This window comes from Taurulus bubalis (genome assembly GCF_910589615.1).
Source record: "Taurulus bubalis genome assembly, chromosome: 18".
NCBI classification, from domain to species: Eukaryota; Metazoa; Chordata; class Actinopteri; order Perciformes; family Cottidae; genus Taurulus; species Taurulus bubalis.
This window is the reverse complement of record NC_136606.1, coordinates 6,099,742-6,120,760: the sequence shown is the minus strand read 5'-3', so window position 1 is coordinate 6,120,760 and position 21,019 is coordinate 6,099,742. Positions and strand designations below refer to the sequence as shown.

General features: G+C 41.9%; 1 protein-coding gene across 1 annotated transcript; it reads left to right on the top strand.

Moving 5' to 3' along the window:
• Positions 1-5,669: 5,669 nt before the first annotated feature.
• Positions 5,670-20,238, top strand: cdh19 (cadherin 19, type 2; the record flags this gene model as incomplete). The annotated part of the gene is made up of 11 exons (XM_079233944.1): positions 5,670-5,915; positions 6,061-6,355; positions 7,712-7,831; positions 9,788-9,955; positions 11,001-11,191; positions 12,579-12,832; positions 14,097-14,233; positions 15,543-15,664; positions 15,931-16,048; positions 17,974-18,225; positions 19,721-20,238. 11 exons carry the CDS (start codon positions 5,670-5,672, stop codon positions 20,236-20,238), a joined length of 2,421 nt encoding a protein of 806 aa, XP_079090070.1.
• Between the last annotated feature and the right edge of the window lie 781 nt (positions 20,239-21,019).

The following is a 21,019-nucleotide window of genomic DNA, read 5'->3' as shown; positions in this document are numbered from 1 at the left end:
TGAACAATTAACACACGTTTTAAAGAATTACACCTTGGAAATATTTTTTCTATCTTTTTTTTTTCTCACTTTTACAATAATGCTGATTCAATCAACTTAATGACTTGTTACTATAGTTTAAATTAGAATAAGTGAAACTCCATAGCTAATTAACTCCCATAACATTAATGTAATCCACTGTTGTAGCAATTAACACTTGTCAAAAGAAGTCGTTTTATATTTAGGGTTATTTAGTGAGGAGACAGCAGTTTATAGTGGAGGCAAAGAAACATGGAGAAAGTAAAGAAAGTGTAAGAAAAAAGATGATACAACAGTTTTTAATGCATAATTGAAATCCAACCCTTAAAAAACATAAGCTACATTTCAATTAGTGTGTTATTGTGCTGTCAAAGCTTTTGTTTCAGATCAGTTGAGAAACACAAAATTCAGATTTTTCTTCGTCTATACGGTATATATATATATATATATATATATATATATATATATATATATATATATATATATATATATATGACTCTATATACATAAGTATTAATATACCTCTATGTAAGGTCTATAATAACTTGTTTTTCAAGATATTTTTTTGAGTCTTCAGACTGATAGATCTATCTTTCTATCCAGAGTATACTGATGTGATTTGCCCCGCCCTTTATTTCCCAATATGGCCCTCATTACAAGCACACATAAACATCCGGGAGACAGCGGAGCACAAGCAACGTCTCAAGTGATTGTGCATACTCCCTTCCATAACACGTCAAATATTAAAATGCGAACACGCAGTAACGGCACGCCCTCTCGTCTTGAATGTCAAAAAACAGACTGTTGCCTTCCTACCACGAGCAGAAATAGTTGTCGCACAGTGGATGAATTACCATGCCCTCGCATGCTCCATCTCCACTCTAATAAGCGGCTGGATTGTTCACGAAAATGGGGAGGAAAAAAAAAAAAAAAACAGAGAGGGTGAAAAGATAGAAATCCATTTGTAAAGCCTGGCTGTGACTATTTGCATGGCGATGAAGGCCCCGAGTGTTCGGCAGCGTCTCAGACAATAGAGCCAGTGTTTGTTCTTCCCCGGGAAGTTTGAGAAGGGCCGAAGCGGGGAGAGGAGAAGAAGAAGAAGAAAAGGGGAGGTCGTCAGCAGGAGGGGATTAGGCATTGTGAAAACCACACGCATTCGCTTCTGCTATTGTGGTGACAGAATGGCTTTCCAGTACCAGGGCGTTTAGTTAAGCAGATTGTGTTCCTTCACACCCCGTGCGATGATCTCTCTTGACGGCGGCTGGTGACAAGTGGCTCGAGGGAAGCGAAGAATCACACAGACAGGTGGGTGTGGGTGGTGGACATCCTGTCAGATAATTTGGATTTTTTGTTTTTGTCAGAAGATATTTTGATGCCATTTCAGATTTTCCAAAGGATGTATAAAGAAAACGCAAATATACTGTAAATATAAAAGCAGCAGAAGGGAAATCTGAGATCCATCACACCTTTAAAGAGTCCAAGGGAAGGTTATTTGTGTTTGTCATAGTGAGGAAATCAGCATTTTTTGAGAGGGCTTCTTGCTTTTTTGTTGTTGTCATTAGACCTTCTTAAATAGCTGACCATGACTTTTTACTTTGTGGAGGAATAGTATGTTGGGGAAAGAGCGTAAAAGTGGAATCTTAGTTTTCCAAAGTGGTTATTCAGAGTTGACAATTTGAGGCAGCTGCATTGATACACTGACTTTTTTTCTTTTGTAAAATCCCATATTGAGTAGCAACAGAATACTGTCCTTCAGCGCATTCCACCTTTGGAAATTGAGTGACAATATGTGGTTTCCTTGACCTTTCTTACAGGTGTCCAATAGTTTGTTTACTTATTAAAAGGCAGCAGAGAGTGAGGCACAAATGGCACATTTGTGACTGCAGCACATCCTCCGTGTATGAGGGGAAAACCTTGGCCAACAATAGCGTGTGTGGGAACCGCTAGCATAGTGCAGAGAAAGTTCTCTGAATGTTGTCCACGTCTGATAGTTCGTGAAACTTGATGTAAAATTGTGTTACAAACGTTTATCGCCCGTCCATAATTAATTCAGTGACGATAATTGCCTGTAGTTTAAAATCACCGCTCTGTTTTTTTTTTTTTTAATTTATTTTTTAGCACCAGTTAATTGTTTTTGATGAAAAAGCAAGAAGGAAAAAAAAAAAAGTAATGAGATGAAGTCCTATCGCTGATAAATGTCAGTGGAAATTCAGATTACTTTGCTTAAATGTAATGATTTCCACTTAATAAAATAACAAACAAATGACATGAAGGCTTGACATTCCCCTGTCGTTCCGGCTCGGTCTCTGGACTCATTTGAGGTCCTGATTTAGGAAACATGAACTGCGTGTCAGTGTTGTTGTGTAACGGAGCTGAACAGTAAACAGCGGGTCCCATGACAGGCTCCCAAATGACCAATTAAGTACATATTGTCTTGGAAGGGTGAACTCAAAGAAGCGAGGCTTAACAGATGGATTCGGCTTCGAGGTTGCAGATATCTATAGAGTCTAAATTCAGATCCACTGTCACAAAGCTTTACACTTCTATTTCATATTTCTCCTAGATGCTGGAAAAGAAAGCTACATAATTAATGCTCAAATAGTTAGCGTTACTTAGCAGTTAGCGGCGGCAGTGCATATTGATGTGTCATTCACAATGTCAAGCAGCGGATTCTCTTCCTTTTATTGCCACGTTTAAACCTCTTTAACAGCACCCGCGAAGCATTTCTACAACAGAGCGACATTTTATTAACTAGAACACATCGCCATATAGGAAAATAATGCGACGGTCTCAGCCCATGTGGTGCTTAACATTGTGAGACCGCGGCTCGTTGTCATTCTGTCATGCGGTAGAGGAGCATACTGTACATACAGGCTACAAGAGGGGTGCTGGCAATGGGAGGAAGGCCTATGAGAGCTAATGAATGGCTGTCAACCACAGGGCACCCAGCACGTCATGGAGGAATGAGGAGTTCTTTTGAAAGGAGAAAATTGACCATGTAGAGTTGAGTGTTTCTTGGGGATATTATTAGTTTCTCATGGCGTGTACTCCTGTCCATGAAAAGTGATGTGTGCTTTTTAAGGCTTACCTCATGGATTTATCATATACTTTTTTTAAATCTGACTTTGACAGAGCCACAATTATGATCAAGCTCTATCAAGTTAGCTGTCACACATGGACATGTGTTTTTTCAGCTGCCTAATACCTTTTTGCTATTTACAGAGCAGGAGGAGGAAGTTTATTTTTGTGTGGTGTCTACTCATTATTTCCCCAGAATTTCATCACTTATTTAAAAAAAAAAAAAAAAAGGGCCATCTTGTTTAAAATTGGCACCTAAACATCTGTTGACCTGTGTGCACTATTCCAGCCACACCAGTAAAGGCTGATACCCCTCAAGGATGGATTTCTAAGCAGCCTCCTTGGCACCCTGGCAGCCGAACAGTAGCTCAGAGTAACGTCGTCGAGGACTGTTGTCTAGTTTTGGCTCAAGGCGTTCGGTTTTGGGCGCGTGCTTGGCAGCCCCGCGAAAGACCATAACGGCTCACGATTCACTGGCTACTAATTGGACTGTCACTCCGCGACGCTCGGAGATTTGAATCTGGCCCCGTAAAGACGTACATAAGCACAAACACAAGCTCCCTCATTCACGGTCTGTATCGAAATTGAATTTCAGAAATAAAAGCCTGCATCAGTAATTGATTTTACCAGCCCATTACAAATGGATCTTGGCAGCTAATTTAGTTTTACAAGATTAAACATGAACATTATGAGCTGTTAAGCATTAACACTGCGACTACTCTAACTGCTGAAACGGCGTCCTGAAGTATACTCTATATTCTAAATTTCCAGCGGGACCACCCAGTGCTAAAAATGCATGCTCCTGCACAGCACTTTGGATTAAAGCGTCCACATATTTGGGACTCGATATGTTATGTGCTGATATAACAGTGTCAAGAAAACTCTGTTAGAATGGTTGAGAATTATGGCCGCTGTGACTCCTAGCGCTTAATAACGTCTGATCCCACTGAGTGGTGATGTATGGTTTGCTGCTCGACTGGAGAGCAGTAAAGTCGGGTTCAGGGTTTCGCGTCTAGACAAATAATTTGTGTTGCTTCGCAAAGCAAACAAGCGTATAAGAAGAAAAAGTCTGAAACGGTAGGAAAGTAAAGGAACATCCACAGCTATGCTGCAGAGGCAAAAACACTCATTTCCACAGGAGAAATGAATTGCTAATTTACTGAAGGAGAAAAAAAGACTAGGTTGACACCAGTAATCACACGAGTGATATTTCGGTGTCTTTGATAGTGACACGATGACAGTGGATCATTATTGCTGCTAGAAGAAAGAAAATGGGAAAAGACACCGCAGTTAATCTGTTTATCGAAAAGGGGAATTGATGAATTTGTTGAAGTTCAACTCCGTTAACGTTGACAAGGGTGGTCAAGATATTGTATTTGTGTTGCCGTGACTAATTTGCTGTCTGGTCTGACTTTCGTTGTCCTTTCACTCTTGACCCCCTGTGCACATTGTAATTGCATCGATTCCACTCATAGTTTGTCAGAGGCATGTGTGTGTCTCTGTTTTCAATGTCTGGGGAGACATTGATCTAATTAGAAATCTTCATTAGTCGGCAGTGTCATGCTTTAGGAATGACGCTTTCCACCCCCCCGTGAAACACAAGGCAGGGCCTTGTCTGAATTCAAAACAGAGGGCTGTTTTCAAACGCCGGGCAGGACAGCAGGATGCAAGACGAAAAGACCGGAAAAAAGGGAGAGTTCGGACAAAGGGTTTTCCTTTTCTCGTGTAAAATTCAACCCCTGATCTTGCTTTCTTGGTGGAATTTGTTAAGCATCTGAGTTGCTGTTGTGGAATAGATTTGACATAACTCTTGATAGATGGGAGGATATCCTAATGTCGCCATGGAGCTCAACCAAGCAACACAGCCTCCATCGACACCTCCCATCATGTTGAATTTTATTTTTAACCTGGATGTTGTTAAACAGTATTAATTGCATGAAAGGGATTATTGTTTTTCATACAATTGAACTGTACATTTTGTATTTGGGCAAATACTTGAAATGGCTGAAGCTGCAACATTTACATACATCACAAACCATTTCAACTGTTTTAACCTATTATTAAATACATATAAGTAACATTACGTATTTCCAACATGTACATGTTGTGTTTTTTCCACTCTATAATCTTTACACGTAACCCACAAGCAGCTGAAGAAATACTCCCTGCGGTGCAAGTAAGCCTTCGTTTGTAATCACTGATATAGAATACAGTTTTTATTTATTTACTGCATTTAAATTATGTCATTTGACTTTCATATACACAACCTTTACATAATACAGAATATTCCACATATGTATGTATAGCTTTGTCAAATCTGACAAACGAGTTTTGGATTCTACGGCACTACATATTTAAATTTCCTCATTTAGCAAACTCTGCACTGCTGGAAATTTCTCACCACAGCCATTAATTAAATTGTTAACTTTTATTTCAGAGACATGAGCGTGCATACAAACCGCATCGTAACGAGATGGGATACAGCACTGCCGGGATCATGAATTACTGTGCTGCTGAATGAAGCGCTGGTTATACTGGACCAGTGAAACCTCCGTCCTCTGCCTCCACTAACCATGGCGAGTGAGGAGGAAAAGCACGGATGGACAGTAAAAATGAGCATGCCGAGTGTTTTGGCCATGGTTACGGTCTTTTCTATGATTCCTGGCGGAGTACTGAGCGATATGAGAGGTACTCAGGGTCTGGAAGCCCAACAATTGGCCCAAGGGTCTACTCATCTGCACCGCCGCCTGAAGAGAGGTTGGATCTGGAAACAGCTGTTTGTCCCCGAGGAAGATCCCACTCCTCGCGTTATTGGCCAGGTACCATTTCAGATTGAATGTCCTCCATGTCCTTGACACGCTTCTTCTCTTTTGAAAAAGCTTGTTTTCTGGTTCCCTCTGAATGTATTTGTCTTTTTAAATCAAGCTTTCATACACCCCCCCACCCCCCTCGTCTTTTTTGCAGCTCAAATCCGACTATGACCGAGGAGAGTTTTCCATCAAGTACATACTATCAGGAGAAGGGGCCGGAGACGCATTCGAGATCGATGAGTATTCTGGTGAGATCAGGACACTGAAGAAGCTCGACCGAGAGGAAAAGGCCTTCTACGTCCTTCAGGCCCAGGCTATCAACAGGAGGTCCAATGAACCAGTGGAACCCGAGTCGGAGTTCATCATCAAGGTGCAGGACATCAATGACAATGCCCCGCAGTTCCAGAACGAACCGTATGTGTCCAGCATCCCTGAGATGTGTCCAACCGGTATGTTTTTGTGAAGATGAAAGGAACGTTTTAACACGCACAAAAAAAAAAGCAGAAAAAAAGCAAAGGCAAGTTCAATGAAATGTAAAGGGTGGGTTCAACAAAAGAATAGATGTGGATGTTTTTTTTGAAATGTTAGTTTCAAAGAAAACTGAAAATTCAACAGCAACATTTGTTTCTAAAATTCCCTCCAAATGTCCCTATAACTCCGGATAATCCACAGATGCCACTCGCTGTGATCTGTTTTTACTGGAACTGCATTGAACTGGATGAAAAGTATAAAAATCAGTCGGCAGTGAGGTCTGTGGTTGAAAATGGTTTCTTTTTGATGTCGGCAACTTTAGTTCAGACTAAAATATCTTGCTCATTAGATGAGTGGAACATTTGTACAGATATTACTCGTGTCCAAGTTGACCCCCCCTTACTTTTCATCTAGCAACTAAATCTACATTTGTGCTGTTTTGGTTTGTGACAATGTGCTAATTAGCGAAATCTAGCTTTTTAATACCTGGTTTTGGAGCTGTGTTGGGGAATTATGTATTTAAAATATGATTCAGATATATAATATGATGAACAGATAGAAACTTTGCAGTTGGCTTTGTTGTTTGGAGAGTATACTTTTAAAATGAATTTTCTTAACTTAAATCTTGACTGAAGACGATGAACAAAAGGTTATATGAATGTCTGTCATCTGTCCCCATTCAGGAAGTTAAAAGTATTAGATTCTGAGTTGTAGCGTGGATGCCTTTATGGATATATTTCTTATATAATGTTATTACAACCACTGCCCTTTCATACCACAAACATTACCATTTCAATTTATATGTAATCTGCCTTTGCAGCATAATATCTCACTCGTAATAAATCATAATGCATTTGACTCGGAGAAAGAAAGAAAGCGAGAGAGGAAGGTTGTGGTACACCCCTGCATGGGAAGAAAAAAAAAATAAGCACAAGATGGACGAGGAGCGTGGGAGAGGATATGGTCAGTGGAGAAAAGGGTAGTAAGTGTGAAAGATAGAGCGGCGAAACTGAATGAGAACGGGATGGAGAGAAAACGAGCAGCAGGTGGACGGAGAGAGAGATGTCGCAATAGGGCCGGGGAGGTTGTCACACACACCTGCACCACCGTACTGCGTTGTGAAAGGCCAACACCATCATCCCCATTGTCAACATCCCTCCCCAAACCCTACCTCAACCCCGCCTCCCTTCTTCCACTTCCACTGCTCCCCCGCCCCCCTGAGCCAGACAGACAGACCCTGCGGGACTGTGGCATAATCGCTTTATTTCCCCGTCGACTGGAACTGCTGCCCGAGCTAACTCTGACTGTGTGATCCGCTTCCCCTCCCCCCACAGGGACCACTGTGGCCCAGGTGACAGCCACAGATGCTGATGATCCCATGTTCGGAAACAACGCCAAGCTCATCTACTCCGTCCTGCAGGGGGAGCCCTACTTCTCCGTGGAGCCAAAGACGGGTACCACTTCCAGATGAAGGGGCTTTTAGTTTGAAATGCACTGACTTCAGTCGTCATCGGGGGGGAAGCTGCTCGCGTCTCTCGACAACCACAGTTTGGGCTGTGGTTGTCGAGAGATTTGGCCGTGCAGAAATAATGTTTAACTTCATACCGACTGGGCTTACAAAACAAACAGAGGGCCAGAAATGTTTTTCAATCTCACACTCTTGAGACGGAAATCTGTTTTGTCTTTGGCTTCCACCCTCTGGTCCTAGTCACTTTTGACAAGTCATACACTACTCATCACTTTGAAATTGTGTAAATTCCCCATGGCAACGTTCTTTCTTTAAACAACTACTCACAGAGTTAGCTACTGTTTTGAAGCCAGTGGGGAATATGTGAGTGTTTCCACCCCGACGAGGAGTCTGGTTCCATTGATGCCGATGCATGTACGTTTACTCTGCTCATTTGTGTGGTACAGAGGTCAGCTGCAGCACCTCCCACACACATGGTTGACCTTGACTGTGAAGAGTTGGAGAAGGGCATTATTGATGTCGGAAAAAATGTTAACATGGAAATGAATGCAATGTTGAAAAGGGTAAATCTAACTTTTGGGGGGGACCAACTGTTCATTAACGAGTGGGCAGCAGTCAATATAAGTTAGTTCTGCTCATGGCTTCAGTTAACCTGCAAGGATAAAGCCTGGAGATATTTTAAATTGTTCTTATTCAGATTCCATGAAAAGGCCAAAACCCCTAACATATACTGTCTGAGTTTCCAAAGTTCGATGTATATTATGTCTCTGTGTAATAGAGCTCCATTGTTGGACTGTACACAAGAAGCATTTTGGCCATCGGCGTCTTCACCACCAAGTACAACCCAATGCTAAATGAGACATTTTTAGGGGACAAAAAAAGGTTCCAATCAACATCCATGAACTGAAAACACTGTGAAAGGGTTAAAGTTGTAGGTCAAGTCCCAGATCAGGAGATCTGTCAATCATAAGGTAGCCCCGCCCTAAATAATAACCTTGCTTTAAGGCCTATTTTCCTCTAAATGGGACCATTCTTTAGTAAATGAACATCAAGCTGTATTGAATTGGACTTGAAACTATCAATTCAGACAATAAACTCAAATCGTAAATAGAGTAACAAATCAAGTGAGAAGTTGAGTAATTTTCTGATAGATTTCTATAAAATATGACTTATTTTTGACTATGAGAAAGAATGCAAGTTTAAGGCTTCTCCTCTGAAGCTTTAATGCCAGGTCGGACTGCCGTTCTTTTATTGCAAAGAACATTGGCACCTCACCGCCCTGATTATGTAAAATATTTATTACATCAAATATGTAATAATCCGCCGTGAAAACTAGCCCCAAAAAATATACTATTTAGTCCTTTCTGTGTAACATTTTCCAAAAAAATTGTCCATTTGTACATTTTTAAGCCTTCTTTTCATTTTTCTGTCTGAATGAATAGACTTAAGACGGACAGACAAATATTTGGTTTTGCTCTTTACAAAAAAAAATTGTATCCTTAAAAAAAGAACGTCATGCGTGTTCCCAATACCCCTAACGACTGACTAGATATTGCAGGTAGTTAATGGCTGCTGAAAAACGTGCGTCTTCTAAACACAGAATTAGATGAAAAAGTAGTTTAAATGCCGACAAAACCAGCGTCTAATTCTCTTGATTCAACTTGATCTGTTTACTGTCGCCCACAGCCTCCGCTTTGGCCAGACAGAGGAAGCGTTAGTCACTTTAAAGCCCTCTTGATAATACTACGTATCAATCGAGTTTGCAGACTTTCAATTTATCGTGGTGCAGTTTTACTGCGGGCACCCTTGAAGACAACTTGAGGCGAAATTTACTCGCATTTTGCTGAAAACAAACATGGAAAACCACCCACAGACACACTTTGACAGCATCCTGTGAACCTCCTGTCTCCCTCCTCTCCGTCCGTCTCCTCCATCCTTGCAGGGATCATTGTGACATCATGGCCAAACATGGACCGCGAGGCCAGGGAGCAGTACCTGGTGGTGGTGCAGGTAAAGGATATGCTCGGGCTCAGCGGCGGCTACTCCTCCTCCACCACCGTCACCGTCAGCCTGACTGATGTCAACGACAACGGGCCCACTTTCCAGCACCGTGAGTCACCGCCATGAGTCACAGTGATGCAAACACCAGGCCATACGCGCTCCGGGAATCAATGGGAAGATGCACAAAGCGTCGCCGACTGCGAAGGACATGTTTAATATTACACCTAAGAGGCATTTATTTGATCACACTTCTCCGGTTCGGGTGGGCGGGTTTGTGCTGCGGGCGCCGCGTTCGGCTCTGTACGCGTCTTGTTGTTCAGCCGGCAGCTAAAATTAAAAAGGAGACAGTCGAAGAATGAGAGGGAGAGACGGGAAAAGCAGAGGGGGGATGTTCATCTACTCGTGCACAGGCACACGCGTCGCCCACTGGATGAATTTAATCATTCACACATGAAAGGACATTTGTCATGACCTTTAGAAACAAACCTGGGCTTCTCAGTGATAAACCTCACTAAATGAATGCCCCGGGAAGAAATCAATTCTGCGGAAATGAGACAGCAAGGATGATACCTTTAACTATTAATGTCACATTCACATTCATTGCCGGTGCTACTGTATCCCTTGGATTCAACCGTGGAGTCAAAAGGCCTTATAAATATTGTATGACCACGCTTCACTTTGAACTGCGCCCTCTGTTTTGTAACATAATTGGTAATTATTATCAGGGCTTTTTTTTTTTTTCTTCCAGGAGCAGCTGGTTGCCGTTAGTTTCCTCCCCAGTTGTGGCAGCCATCCAAATAGAGTCACTCAAAGACACAATCACATTTCCTCATCTTCTTATTAGAGAGTGGCGAGGATTATGTGGAGTTGCCACAACTTATCTGTGACTCACACGAATTGACCCTCCGCCACAATGTTCTCCCTTCTTATCACGTTACACACTCGCAGACTCTCTTGACGAGCTATTAACAACTTTCCGTCAAGCTCTGCAGGCGGTGTTTCAGTAAAGAAACTTCTTCTTTTTGTGTTGTTTTTCCACCAAAAGTGAGCTGCAAAAGTATCAATTTGGTATCATCAAGATTTTTGAATTCCTTTGGAAAATCCTATCCCAACGTTCTCCAATCTAATATTTTAAAACGTCCTTGTTTCTTCAGACCTGTACACCTTTGCCGTCCCTGAAAACGCCGCAGTGGGCACCACAGTGGGCAGGATCATGGCACAGGATGGAGACACTGGCATCAACGCCAGGATGACCTACAGTCTGGAGGATGACCTGGAGGAAAGCTCCACCTTCATCATCAAAACAGACCCGGTGACGCAGGGGGGAGTGGTTCTGCTCGCCAAGGTGAACACACGCACTACAACATCGCTTCAGTCTAATATATCAATTTTATACGGCCTTATTTTAATCTGATGTTTCAAGGGCAGCCGTGTAGACAGGAATCAAAGTGGTGGGCCACAGAGGCCAGTAGGTTCTGAAACATTATTTCTCCCAAAACTCTTTAATCTCTGGTGCGATGGATCTAATTAACATTACAGACACCGACGTGAACTAAGTTTAAAAAATAAATCATTACAGCTGATAGAGGGCATGGCAACACAATCCTGACACAGACAGCTGGCAGACACAACAGCAGCGGCGGCGTCGAAGCTGACCAGACGCAAAACAGTGTAAGAGCCTGGCACGGGGACCCGGCTGTCACACAGAGCCACGCACCTGGCAGCCATTTTGACTCCTTTCCAGGTCACGAACATATAGCAGCATCATCTGAGCCCGTGTGTGCAATAAACTACTGAAAGCATGGGCTTCAACTTGAGGATGGAGAACGTAAATAACTTGCTTTGATCATTGCATATCAGCACTGGAATTAGCCGTTTTTTATCCAATGGACACATCAGATGAGTGGTCAGTTGTGTAAGGGGATCAGGACTGTATGTGAAATGTCGACTAAACTCTGTGTACCTACATTTAGGGCTGAAAAAGCAGCCGCATGTGTCTATTTATTGGATCACTAGTTGAATAGAGTGCGTCTGTGGGAGCAGGAACCTTTTTAAAAAGGAGAGCTGAAGTATGACTTTTTTCTATACCACAGTGTTTTTCTGTAGCAATGGAAGCAAGCTTGGACATTTTGAGAAAAACATGTTTGTTCACTTCGTCATTTTAATGTTGCAGCTGGTAAAGATGGGGCTGAATGGAAACGTAATCCTTAATAACGCATACTATTCTTATATATATATAACCTGACACTCCTAAATATATTACATGAAAAATACTCATAGATTATTCTTGTTTTCCTCTCGGACTTGTTTTCCCTCATAGCGTATGCGTCTTCATAACACAGGAGAATTCAATTTAGATGCCGTGATAATGAAATAAAAAAAGACATCAATGACTCTGTCTCTGAATCATTTTGGAAATGCAATAATGTTTTTCATGCTGTTTTCTTATTACTGGGATCTTAATGTAAAATAAAATCTATTAAACAGCATTATTTAAGCGCACACTCACAGCTGGGACCTTATTGGCATTGACGAAACAATTTTAACATCTAGTCTGCGTCGTGTCCTGCTCCATCCGGAATAATCATCTGTCTTCAATTCAAGTTGGCAAAGCATATTTGGAAAGCTGTTACTCTTTAAGCCTGCTTAATGATGATGGACCGGGTGTTCTGTGCTTATAAGAGCCACTGTATTAATATGAATCGTTAAAAGGTATTTTCTCTTCGTCACAGCCTTTGGACTATGAAACCAAGAGGCGCTTCGTCATGGCCGCAGAGGCCGTCAACGACCACGTGGACACCCGTTTCCTGACTCTGGACGAGTTCAGGGACCGGACCACGCTGAAGATCGTGGTGGAGGACGTGGACGAGCCGCCCGTCTTCCTCTCGGCGGCCTCCGAGTGGAAAGTCCCCGAGAACGCAGCTGTGGGAACGGTGGTTGGCAGTGTTAGTGCCAGAGACACTGACGCAGTCAACAATCCCATCAGGTACAGTAATGTGGACCGTCAAGCAGGAAGAATGGCACCTGCCACCCAAACCGCGAGTATAACGACAAGGTATAGGCGCCCGAGCCGGTGGGGGCGTGACGTCCCCAGACAGCTTCCTCCACGCGGTGAAAAATCATTCCATTTCCAAAAGTGTTACTGGCTCGGTGCATCCGTTTTTACCCTTGATCTCTGGATACCCCTGTACATGGTCATATTTATCTCACATTACTTTTTGTAGGAAATGAGCCCCGCTGAATAAATCATGACGATTCTTTTTTCATACCTCACAGGCTTTTCTATCTATTGCCGTGGTATTATCACAAAGCGACGTGGCTAGGACGCGGGGATGTAATAAAGCACCATACGCTGTGGCATATGGAAGTGAGATTTGCAGTCATTTGCAGCTGGGACACGTTGCAGAGGAGACATCAGCAGTGCTGGTGCCTGTAGTCCATCTCAGCAGAGCTTAAGAGTGGCAGGTGCTGCATATCATCCTCAGCCTAGCGTGTATTACCGTCCCTTTGGAAACAGTGTCTCGTTGATTAATAAAATCAGGCTGACATTTTCGGGGGGTTTCCACAGTTCTACTAAATATGATGAAGTTTGCTTTGGTTCAAATTGGCTTATTTTCCGTGTGGTTATTAGAGAAGTGGCTCACAGAAATGATTCACTAGTCCGTGTGTTTCACTGCTTGTTAGCGTAATTCACCGTGGTGCTACAATTACTTATATTAATGAGTCTTAAAGGTACGGTCGTGCAGCCTTTCTTACAACAATTCTGTTTGCTTGGTCGGTGGTTGATGAATGTATGTTGTTGTTTTTTTACATTTATTTTTACATCATGTATTTTAACATAAAATAACCGCTGGCCCTAACTTGTCATCCACTATCAGAAAACAATACACAGTGATCTGTGCTTTATCACTGCAGCCGTATTTTTTTTTTTTTTTTTCGATATTTACAAGATTCCCTGTCTCATTGTATTTAAAATCACATTTCCTAACTGAAGACTTATATAAATGGTCAGGTTTGAAAGAATATAACATTTCAATGATTGTGTCCATGCCATCTGTGTGAGATGCTTTTGTTTTCAGTGTTGTTGTCACACTTGCTCGTGTTGCGTGCGCTCTTTGTTGGATATCTGTCAACAGATTAAAAAAAGAGAGCATTTTGCCTAATTAATCTCCCTGTGGTATCACAATGTTTTGTTGGCCCAGAAAGCAACCTTGACTGCTAAATGTGTGTCTCTGTGGTTTCTCTTCCAGATATTCCATTGACAAAAGGAGTGATAACACAAAAGCTTTCAGAATAGACCCGAACAATGGAACTATAACTGTCGCTAAAGCTTTGGATCGGGAGACTACAGACTGGTACAATGTGACTGTTGAAGCCAAGGAAACAAGTAAGGACTCCATGTTTCGCTCAATAGCATCTTGTTGATTGAGCCAATTTAGGGCTTATTTATCTTCCCTCAGTCATGGAACCTGTTCAGAATACATTAACAGCAATGTGTTGATCTTTGTCTCCAGCAGTTCACAGCCAGAAGTACCTCATGGGGGTACAGCGGTTGTCTGATGTAATGTGGAAAGATTATGCAGTTAATGAACTAGTGTGAAAAAAACAAAATGTAGTCAGCTGTAACACCTGAACAATACACGTTGAGATTGAGAGTGCGTGAAAACTAGTTAACAAGTACGCAGAGAGGTTGTAACAGCTAGCTAAACGGTAAAGTAACACATTAATAAATAAGTAGTTCAACGTACATTGTACTTTGAATGTCCAGCAACAATGCAATTTATATAACAAAAGTTAGTTGAAATAAGATTTTACTTTCCTAGGGACAAGAGCATCGGTCTCCTGGGTGAAAGTCCTGTGTTGGTTTCTCTGCTGTCCCCGTATAGACGGTCAGCTTTTTATACCACCTATATGTCACCTGACTTCCTTAGAGGCCCTTTGTGTCCCGGCTCACCACAGATTACGTAGGTTATGTACGAATTCTGGTGGATTACCTTTTGTAGGTATAAATATGAACAGTGAATGAGAACAGCCTGAATTATTAGCTAAAAGTAATGAGTAAACAATGTAAATAGTTATGTATAAGTGTTTGATAAGTAATTGAAAGTATTAGATAAGACCAATAAATAAATGTTTTAGACCAGTGATTTTCAACAATGAGGCCGTGTGAGATCGTCAGGTATCATGGGAAAATATCCAATTTCACTTTAAAAATATATATATATAGATATTATTTAAATAATATAATCCATTGTTGAGCATCTGAGCCTGCAATATAGTGGCTGGCCTAGGATTGAAGACGCTTTAAGCGATAGTACAAATGCAAACTTGGCAGATCTAAACATTGAGCGCTCAATTCTATGACAACATTATTGTATGCTAGCGATGTCCAATTTTAAAAGCAAAAGTGCGAAATAACATCCAGTTTAAAATAATGTGAACGCAAGGAAATATCAAGAAGTGATTGCTTCAAAAGGTCGGGGATCACTCGTCAAGCGTGACGGAAAAAACCCATAGATTTTCTTCGAAGAACTAAGTTTCCACTGTCTTCGTTTTGGAGGAAGCAATAAAACGTCATGTTTCTAAAAGAAGAAACATTCATCAGTCTTAAGTATGATTTTGACAGAGCTTTTAGAAAGCATTTATGATACATGTACCCAGTGGACTCCAGCAAATGTCTATCTTCCCGACTGCAGCGCTGAACCATTTATCCTCCTCTGCGGTGGTGTTCATCAAAGTGCTGGACATAAACGACAATGTGCCACGGCTTGCGAGAGATTACCAGCCATTTATCTGCGAGGGAACACCGGCGGGAGAAGTATGTATATTATGATGCACTGATGGTCATGATTTGCTATGTAGGAGCATTGAGAAAATGACATGAAGTGGACGGTTAATGTTTTCATATTGCAACATGTTGTATTGCATCTGTGCACTTTTTTCAACATTAAATGACTCACAATGAGCCAACTTAGTATTAAATAGCTTAATACCATATTTTCAGTTGATTCAGTCTTTCTGAGAAAGGAAATACAAATGAAATCCACTTGTATTTTCTCATAAATGTGTCTTTGTGTCTCTCAGCTCATTCAGCTGCTCAGTGTCGTTGACCTGGACGACCCCGTTGAAGGACACCACTTCTACTTCTCCATGGTTTCTGAGAAGCACATCAATCCCAACTTCACCATCAGAGACAATCAAGGTTTTAATCATTTAGCAATGCCGGAAGAAATGTTGGGATCTCTGACAAAAACACAGTTTCGAAACAAGTAGAAGTCCTGAATTCAAATGAAATCAAAGTAAAACAGTATTATAGCATCGATATATACTTTGAGTACCATAAATCAAACTTGCCCATTTCAGTATATCGATGGCTGACGAGCAAAATATCCCATCTGAAAAATTCACTTTTTTTAAAATGCAAAGAAAATTGCAGAATGCTATTGTTTAAGGATATCCAATACATAATGCAATAAATAAATAAAGAAATACACACAAGTGCAGATAGGAGGTTCCCCACCTTTGCTGGATAATTATGCAGATACATTTATTTATATATTTTTTGCACTTTTTTGCACTTTTAGCACTTTTTGCACGTTTTTTTATATTATTGTGTTCCAACTATTGATGCATTCGTATGGAACCATCATTAATGCAGCTGGTAAATCTGTGGCTCGGCCCTTTTCCACTGTTTCTAGTCTCTGTGCTAAGCTAACCGTACCGCTGCAGTGACACACTCAACATGAACTAAACAAGTTGCACTAGTACATTTCATCCTGCAAATTACTACCATTTTGTGTTCGGAGGCTTTAAGCTGTGGAACACAAGTGAATACGTGAAACCAGACGAAGCTATACTTAAAGTCCCATTTGGTGGCTGGAGGAATGAGCTGCGGCTTAACTGCAACCTGCGTGAGCAGCGGTACAACTGTGTGACAAAGGCAACATGAAGGCATATTGTTATGATTGCAAGAATTTGAATTTAAATGAACACTATGCACCAGTAAGTGTTTTTGCCATTTTTGGAATGAAATCCCTCAGTAGGTTGTTGTTTTTGTGTGTGTTTGACAAACCCTCGAGTATGTAAATTGGAAGATTGTTTTTGTAGTAGTCAGTGGGTGGTCAAGCTCTTCTCAAAGTTTATAATGAACATGGGCAGCAGATATCAAACAAAAGGTGTTGTTGAAGCGAGCAGCAGAGGGATATTTGATCGTATCGAATAAGTTGGGATGAAATGCACGCAGGTGAACTGTGCTGGTGGTCGGCCATGCAGGCACAGCAGTCCAGCAACCAGGGAAATAATAATCACATATTAAATAAAAGACGTTTTTGAATGCCACAAGGCATATTTGAGTTCCAAAAAGTTCTTGTTTGGTGACTTGATATCGTTATTGGGTAGCACTTTACAATAACTACACACTATTTAGCATTAGTTAAGCATGAGAAAACACTTAATTCATCATTTATGAAGCATTGTTCCAACATGAACACTCAATTTATGCAATTCATAAACACAGTTATACATGTTTTATTCTTGATTAATAAGCTTAACTATTATGCGTTTCATGATTGGGTTTTCATACTTTATAATTGATGGATTCCCCATTTTTAAATTAAGTATTAAGGACTTATAGATGATTAATAAGATAATGTATAAAGTATTAGTAAATTATAAAAAAAAATGAAATGTCATTTATTCATGCATTTCTTTATACATGTAGTGATTTATATATGCACTAAGGGTTAGGGACTATGTTAACATGTGCTTTATAAACATGCTTTAATACTGAAATGCATGATTAATTCAGTTGCTAGTCGTTAGTTTAGTATTTGTTAAGTGTGTTCTGTGACCTCATCTAATGTGAGGACTATCTATGCTTTACAAAGCATTAATACATGACATGCTAATGCTAACTAGCGTGTAGTTATTATAAAGTGCTTACAAGTGAATCAGAAAAAGATTTTCTAAAATGACATTTGACAAGGTGCTCCTGCCTTTCAGAAGGCTGGGATTGTATTTTAAATCGCATTACGTGTGTCAACTGAATTCAAAAATAGCAGCACTCACGGTGGAAGCAGTACTCAAGTTGTTTTTATTAAAGTGCACCTCTGTTCGCTTCATCTTTAGACAACACAGCCGGTGTCGTGGCGCGCAGGAGTACTTTCACGCGCAAGGATCGGACCCAGTACCTCCTGCCGGTCGTGGTGACGGACAGCGGCTCTCCGGCTCTGTCCAGCACCAGCACTTTGACCATCAGCGTGTGCAGCTGCCAGCCGGCCGGGCACTGTCCCACAGGGGGGGTGGAGGCCCTCGCCCTGTCGATGGGGGTCAGCCTGCAAACCCTGTTGGGGCTACTGGTCTGCCTCGTCACGCTCACAGGTGAGAAAGCACGGATTATATCCATCTATGGAATAATAAGGATGGATATAAAGGAATACACAGTTTTGTTTTGGGTGAGCGGGCTATGGTGAAGGCAGACAGGTCTTCTTCACTGGTCTTTGACAGGCGGTCAGGAGGAGCTGGCTGGGGTCACCCGCTCAGCCACGGCGGCACCACACGTGAAGAATATAAGGAATTTGAAGGCTAAAAAAAAGGTTGATGTTAATGAAAGATGTCCAAATGTAGAGCCCCAAAACCAACAAAATACAGAATATTGAAATAGACTTAAAAATGTGCTTTCAAAAGGAAAATAATAGTATAGCTACAGCTAATGTCTGGAGAAATTAAAGTGCAAGAGAAACCCAGCAGGATGATTATATCCAGTACAAGCCAATCAATTTGCACTACACGGTAAAGAATTCCAAAGTTGTTTTTTTATAGAAAATCATCCAGAAGTGCTGTTTCTTCAGACATCTTTCAAACAGCCAATAAAAAGGCCGCTGCAGAATCACCACAGATCTTGTTCTGCCAATCTTTTTGGCAAGAGTTTCTGCAGACCTCCGAGAGACGTGAGAGGCATTTTGCAAGTGTGTTTTGTTTCCACAGAAGAAGTGAAGTGTACGAGCGAGCTGATTGTTTTTGCTCTGCGGCCTCACAAAGGATTTCACTAACTCTGCTTTTCAGAAGATAGAACGCAACAGACATATATTTAAATAATATGTAATCCTCAGAAATTAAGGTCACCGGGGATCAAACTTCTAAAAACAATCTGTTTATTTTGATTGTTTGTTTGATGGGTGGGTGGATGTATACCTATCCCACTGATATTGTGTTGTTAAAAAAGTCATTCTTTTTCAGCGGATCTGTTGAGCTAGAACAGCTCCACCTCACATAATTTTGGCAAGTACATAAACGTGTGTTAAACAGCAGGATTTCTCATTAACAAATTTGCTCTTTTTCATTTGATTCCCCTTTTTTTTCCTTCTTTTTTTTTTACTCACCAGCGTGCCTTTAACACTGACTTTTAAAACGCTGAGAGCTTGCAGAGCAATGATGTCAGGTAATGAGCATACCGGTTGCAATACATCAGTAGCAATGCCATCCTGGGACGTTGATGGGTTTGCATAGTGAAGAGCTTTATTATGACCTCGGCTGCTTTGTGTCCCCTCTGTGCCCATCACATGAAAGATTAATGACAATACCTGCTATGCTAACATTCTGTCGGATGAGCACAATACCCGGCGAAAACACGGCAGAGTGAAATAAACGCTCTTTTAGCATTCGGTGCCGCATGGAGCAAATAAAGAAGTCTTCTTTATAATTTGCGTTCATTTAGATTTTTTTACGTTCCAGAAAAACAAATCTGGCTGCCATTCTTTTTGGTGCACAAGTAGACGCTTTGCTCCATCAGGCACCCAAGATGCTTTTTGTTCTCCCACTAAGCTCATGCCCTGGTGATTAACGGTAATGATCTCCCGCCGCGTTGTGTCTGCAGTGCTGTCGGTCCTAATGCTCGTGGTGAGGAGGCACAGGCGTAAGCAGCAAGAGGGAGTGGAGGTGGAGGATCTGGAGCTGCCGGAGACGGTGTCGCAGAAGGTTCTGTACTACGGAGAACCGGCGGGCGGCGGGGGAGCGGACCTGGACTTCTGCCAGCCCGTCGTCCCGTTGCGCCACCACCCGAGGAGGAGGGACCGGAGGCTGCGGAGGGAGGACGTCAGGCGCAGCATACGGATGTCTCTCAGAGAATCCCACCTCATCGGGCCGGACGACGACCTCTTCCGACAGTTCATTCTGGACCGGCTGGCGGAGGCGGATCAGGATGCTTACGTTCCTCCCTTCGACTGCCTGAGAACCTATTCATACGAGGGGGCCGGGTCTCCCACGGGGTCCCTGAGCTCTCTGGAGTCCTGTTCTTTGGAGCTGGAACCCGAGCAACCTGTTTGTAACCCCAGACCCTTCGTGGTTAAACTCACCCCGTGGTATTGGGGAGGAGAGGAAGACACCATCTTCTGAGAGGCTCTTCTTCTTCTCCTTGAACGGCTGTTTATCTAATCTTACCTTTATGCTACTATAATAATACCTCCAGGCGTTGCACTTGACTCAGCTCCTGCTCCCAGAGAAGAACAGAAGGAGACCGAGCGAGACCATGAGACGATTGTCTGCTCCAAAATGTTGCCATGTGTTTGCTGGCGTGTTTTTCGTGTTCTTTGAGATGAACTCTGCCAGGTCTCGTCTCAGCAATCCCCCCAAAACACACAAACCTTCTACTGAACAAACACGACGTGCGACTCATCCCGCCTCCCACTTCTACAGATCTCCTTCATGTTGCCAGCCTCGGCTCGGCGGTGGCTCCATTAGTCAGTTTGTAAGCAAACATAATGTTATGTTAATCAAGTTGTCATATTGCTTATTGCTAATGCGATACAAGCTGTGATGCCGTCGACTTCGGTAGTTTTGCCGATGTAGCCTTTTAATGTCAAAATGCCGGTTTACATACAATCAAAACCGGTTTGAGCTTGTAGAACCAGACCGGACTGGGACAAAAATGACCCAACGCTATGATGGACCAGTTCAGTGCAATTAAAATGAGCACTCATTAGTGACATGAAGTTCTACTTGAAGGAAAGTTTCAACAATTTGGTGAAGATGTTTTTTTTTTCTTTCTGGCCCAGAGTAAGATGAGATGAATGATGAGGCTATAGCAGCCTGTTGGCTAGGTTAGCTTAGCATTAAGAAACGTTGAAACAGTTAGCCTGACTCCTCCTTTAGAGTTGTTATTGGCGTTCTTCCTTTC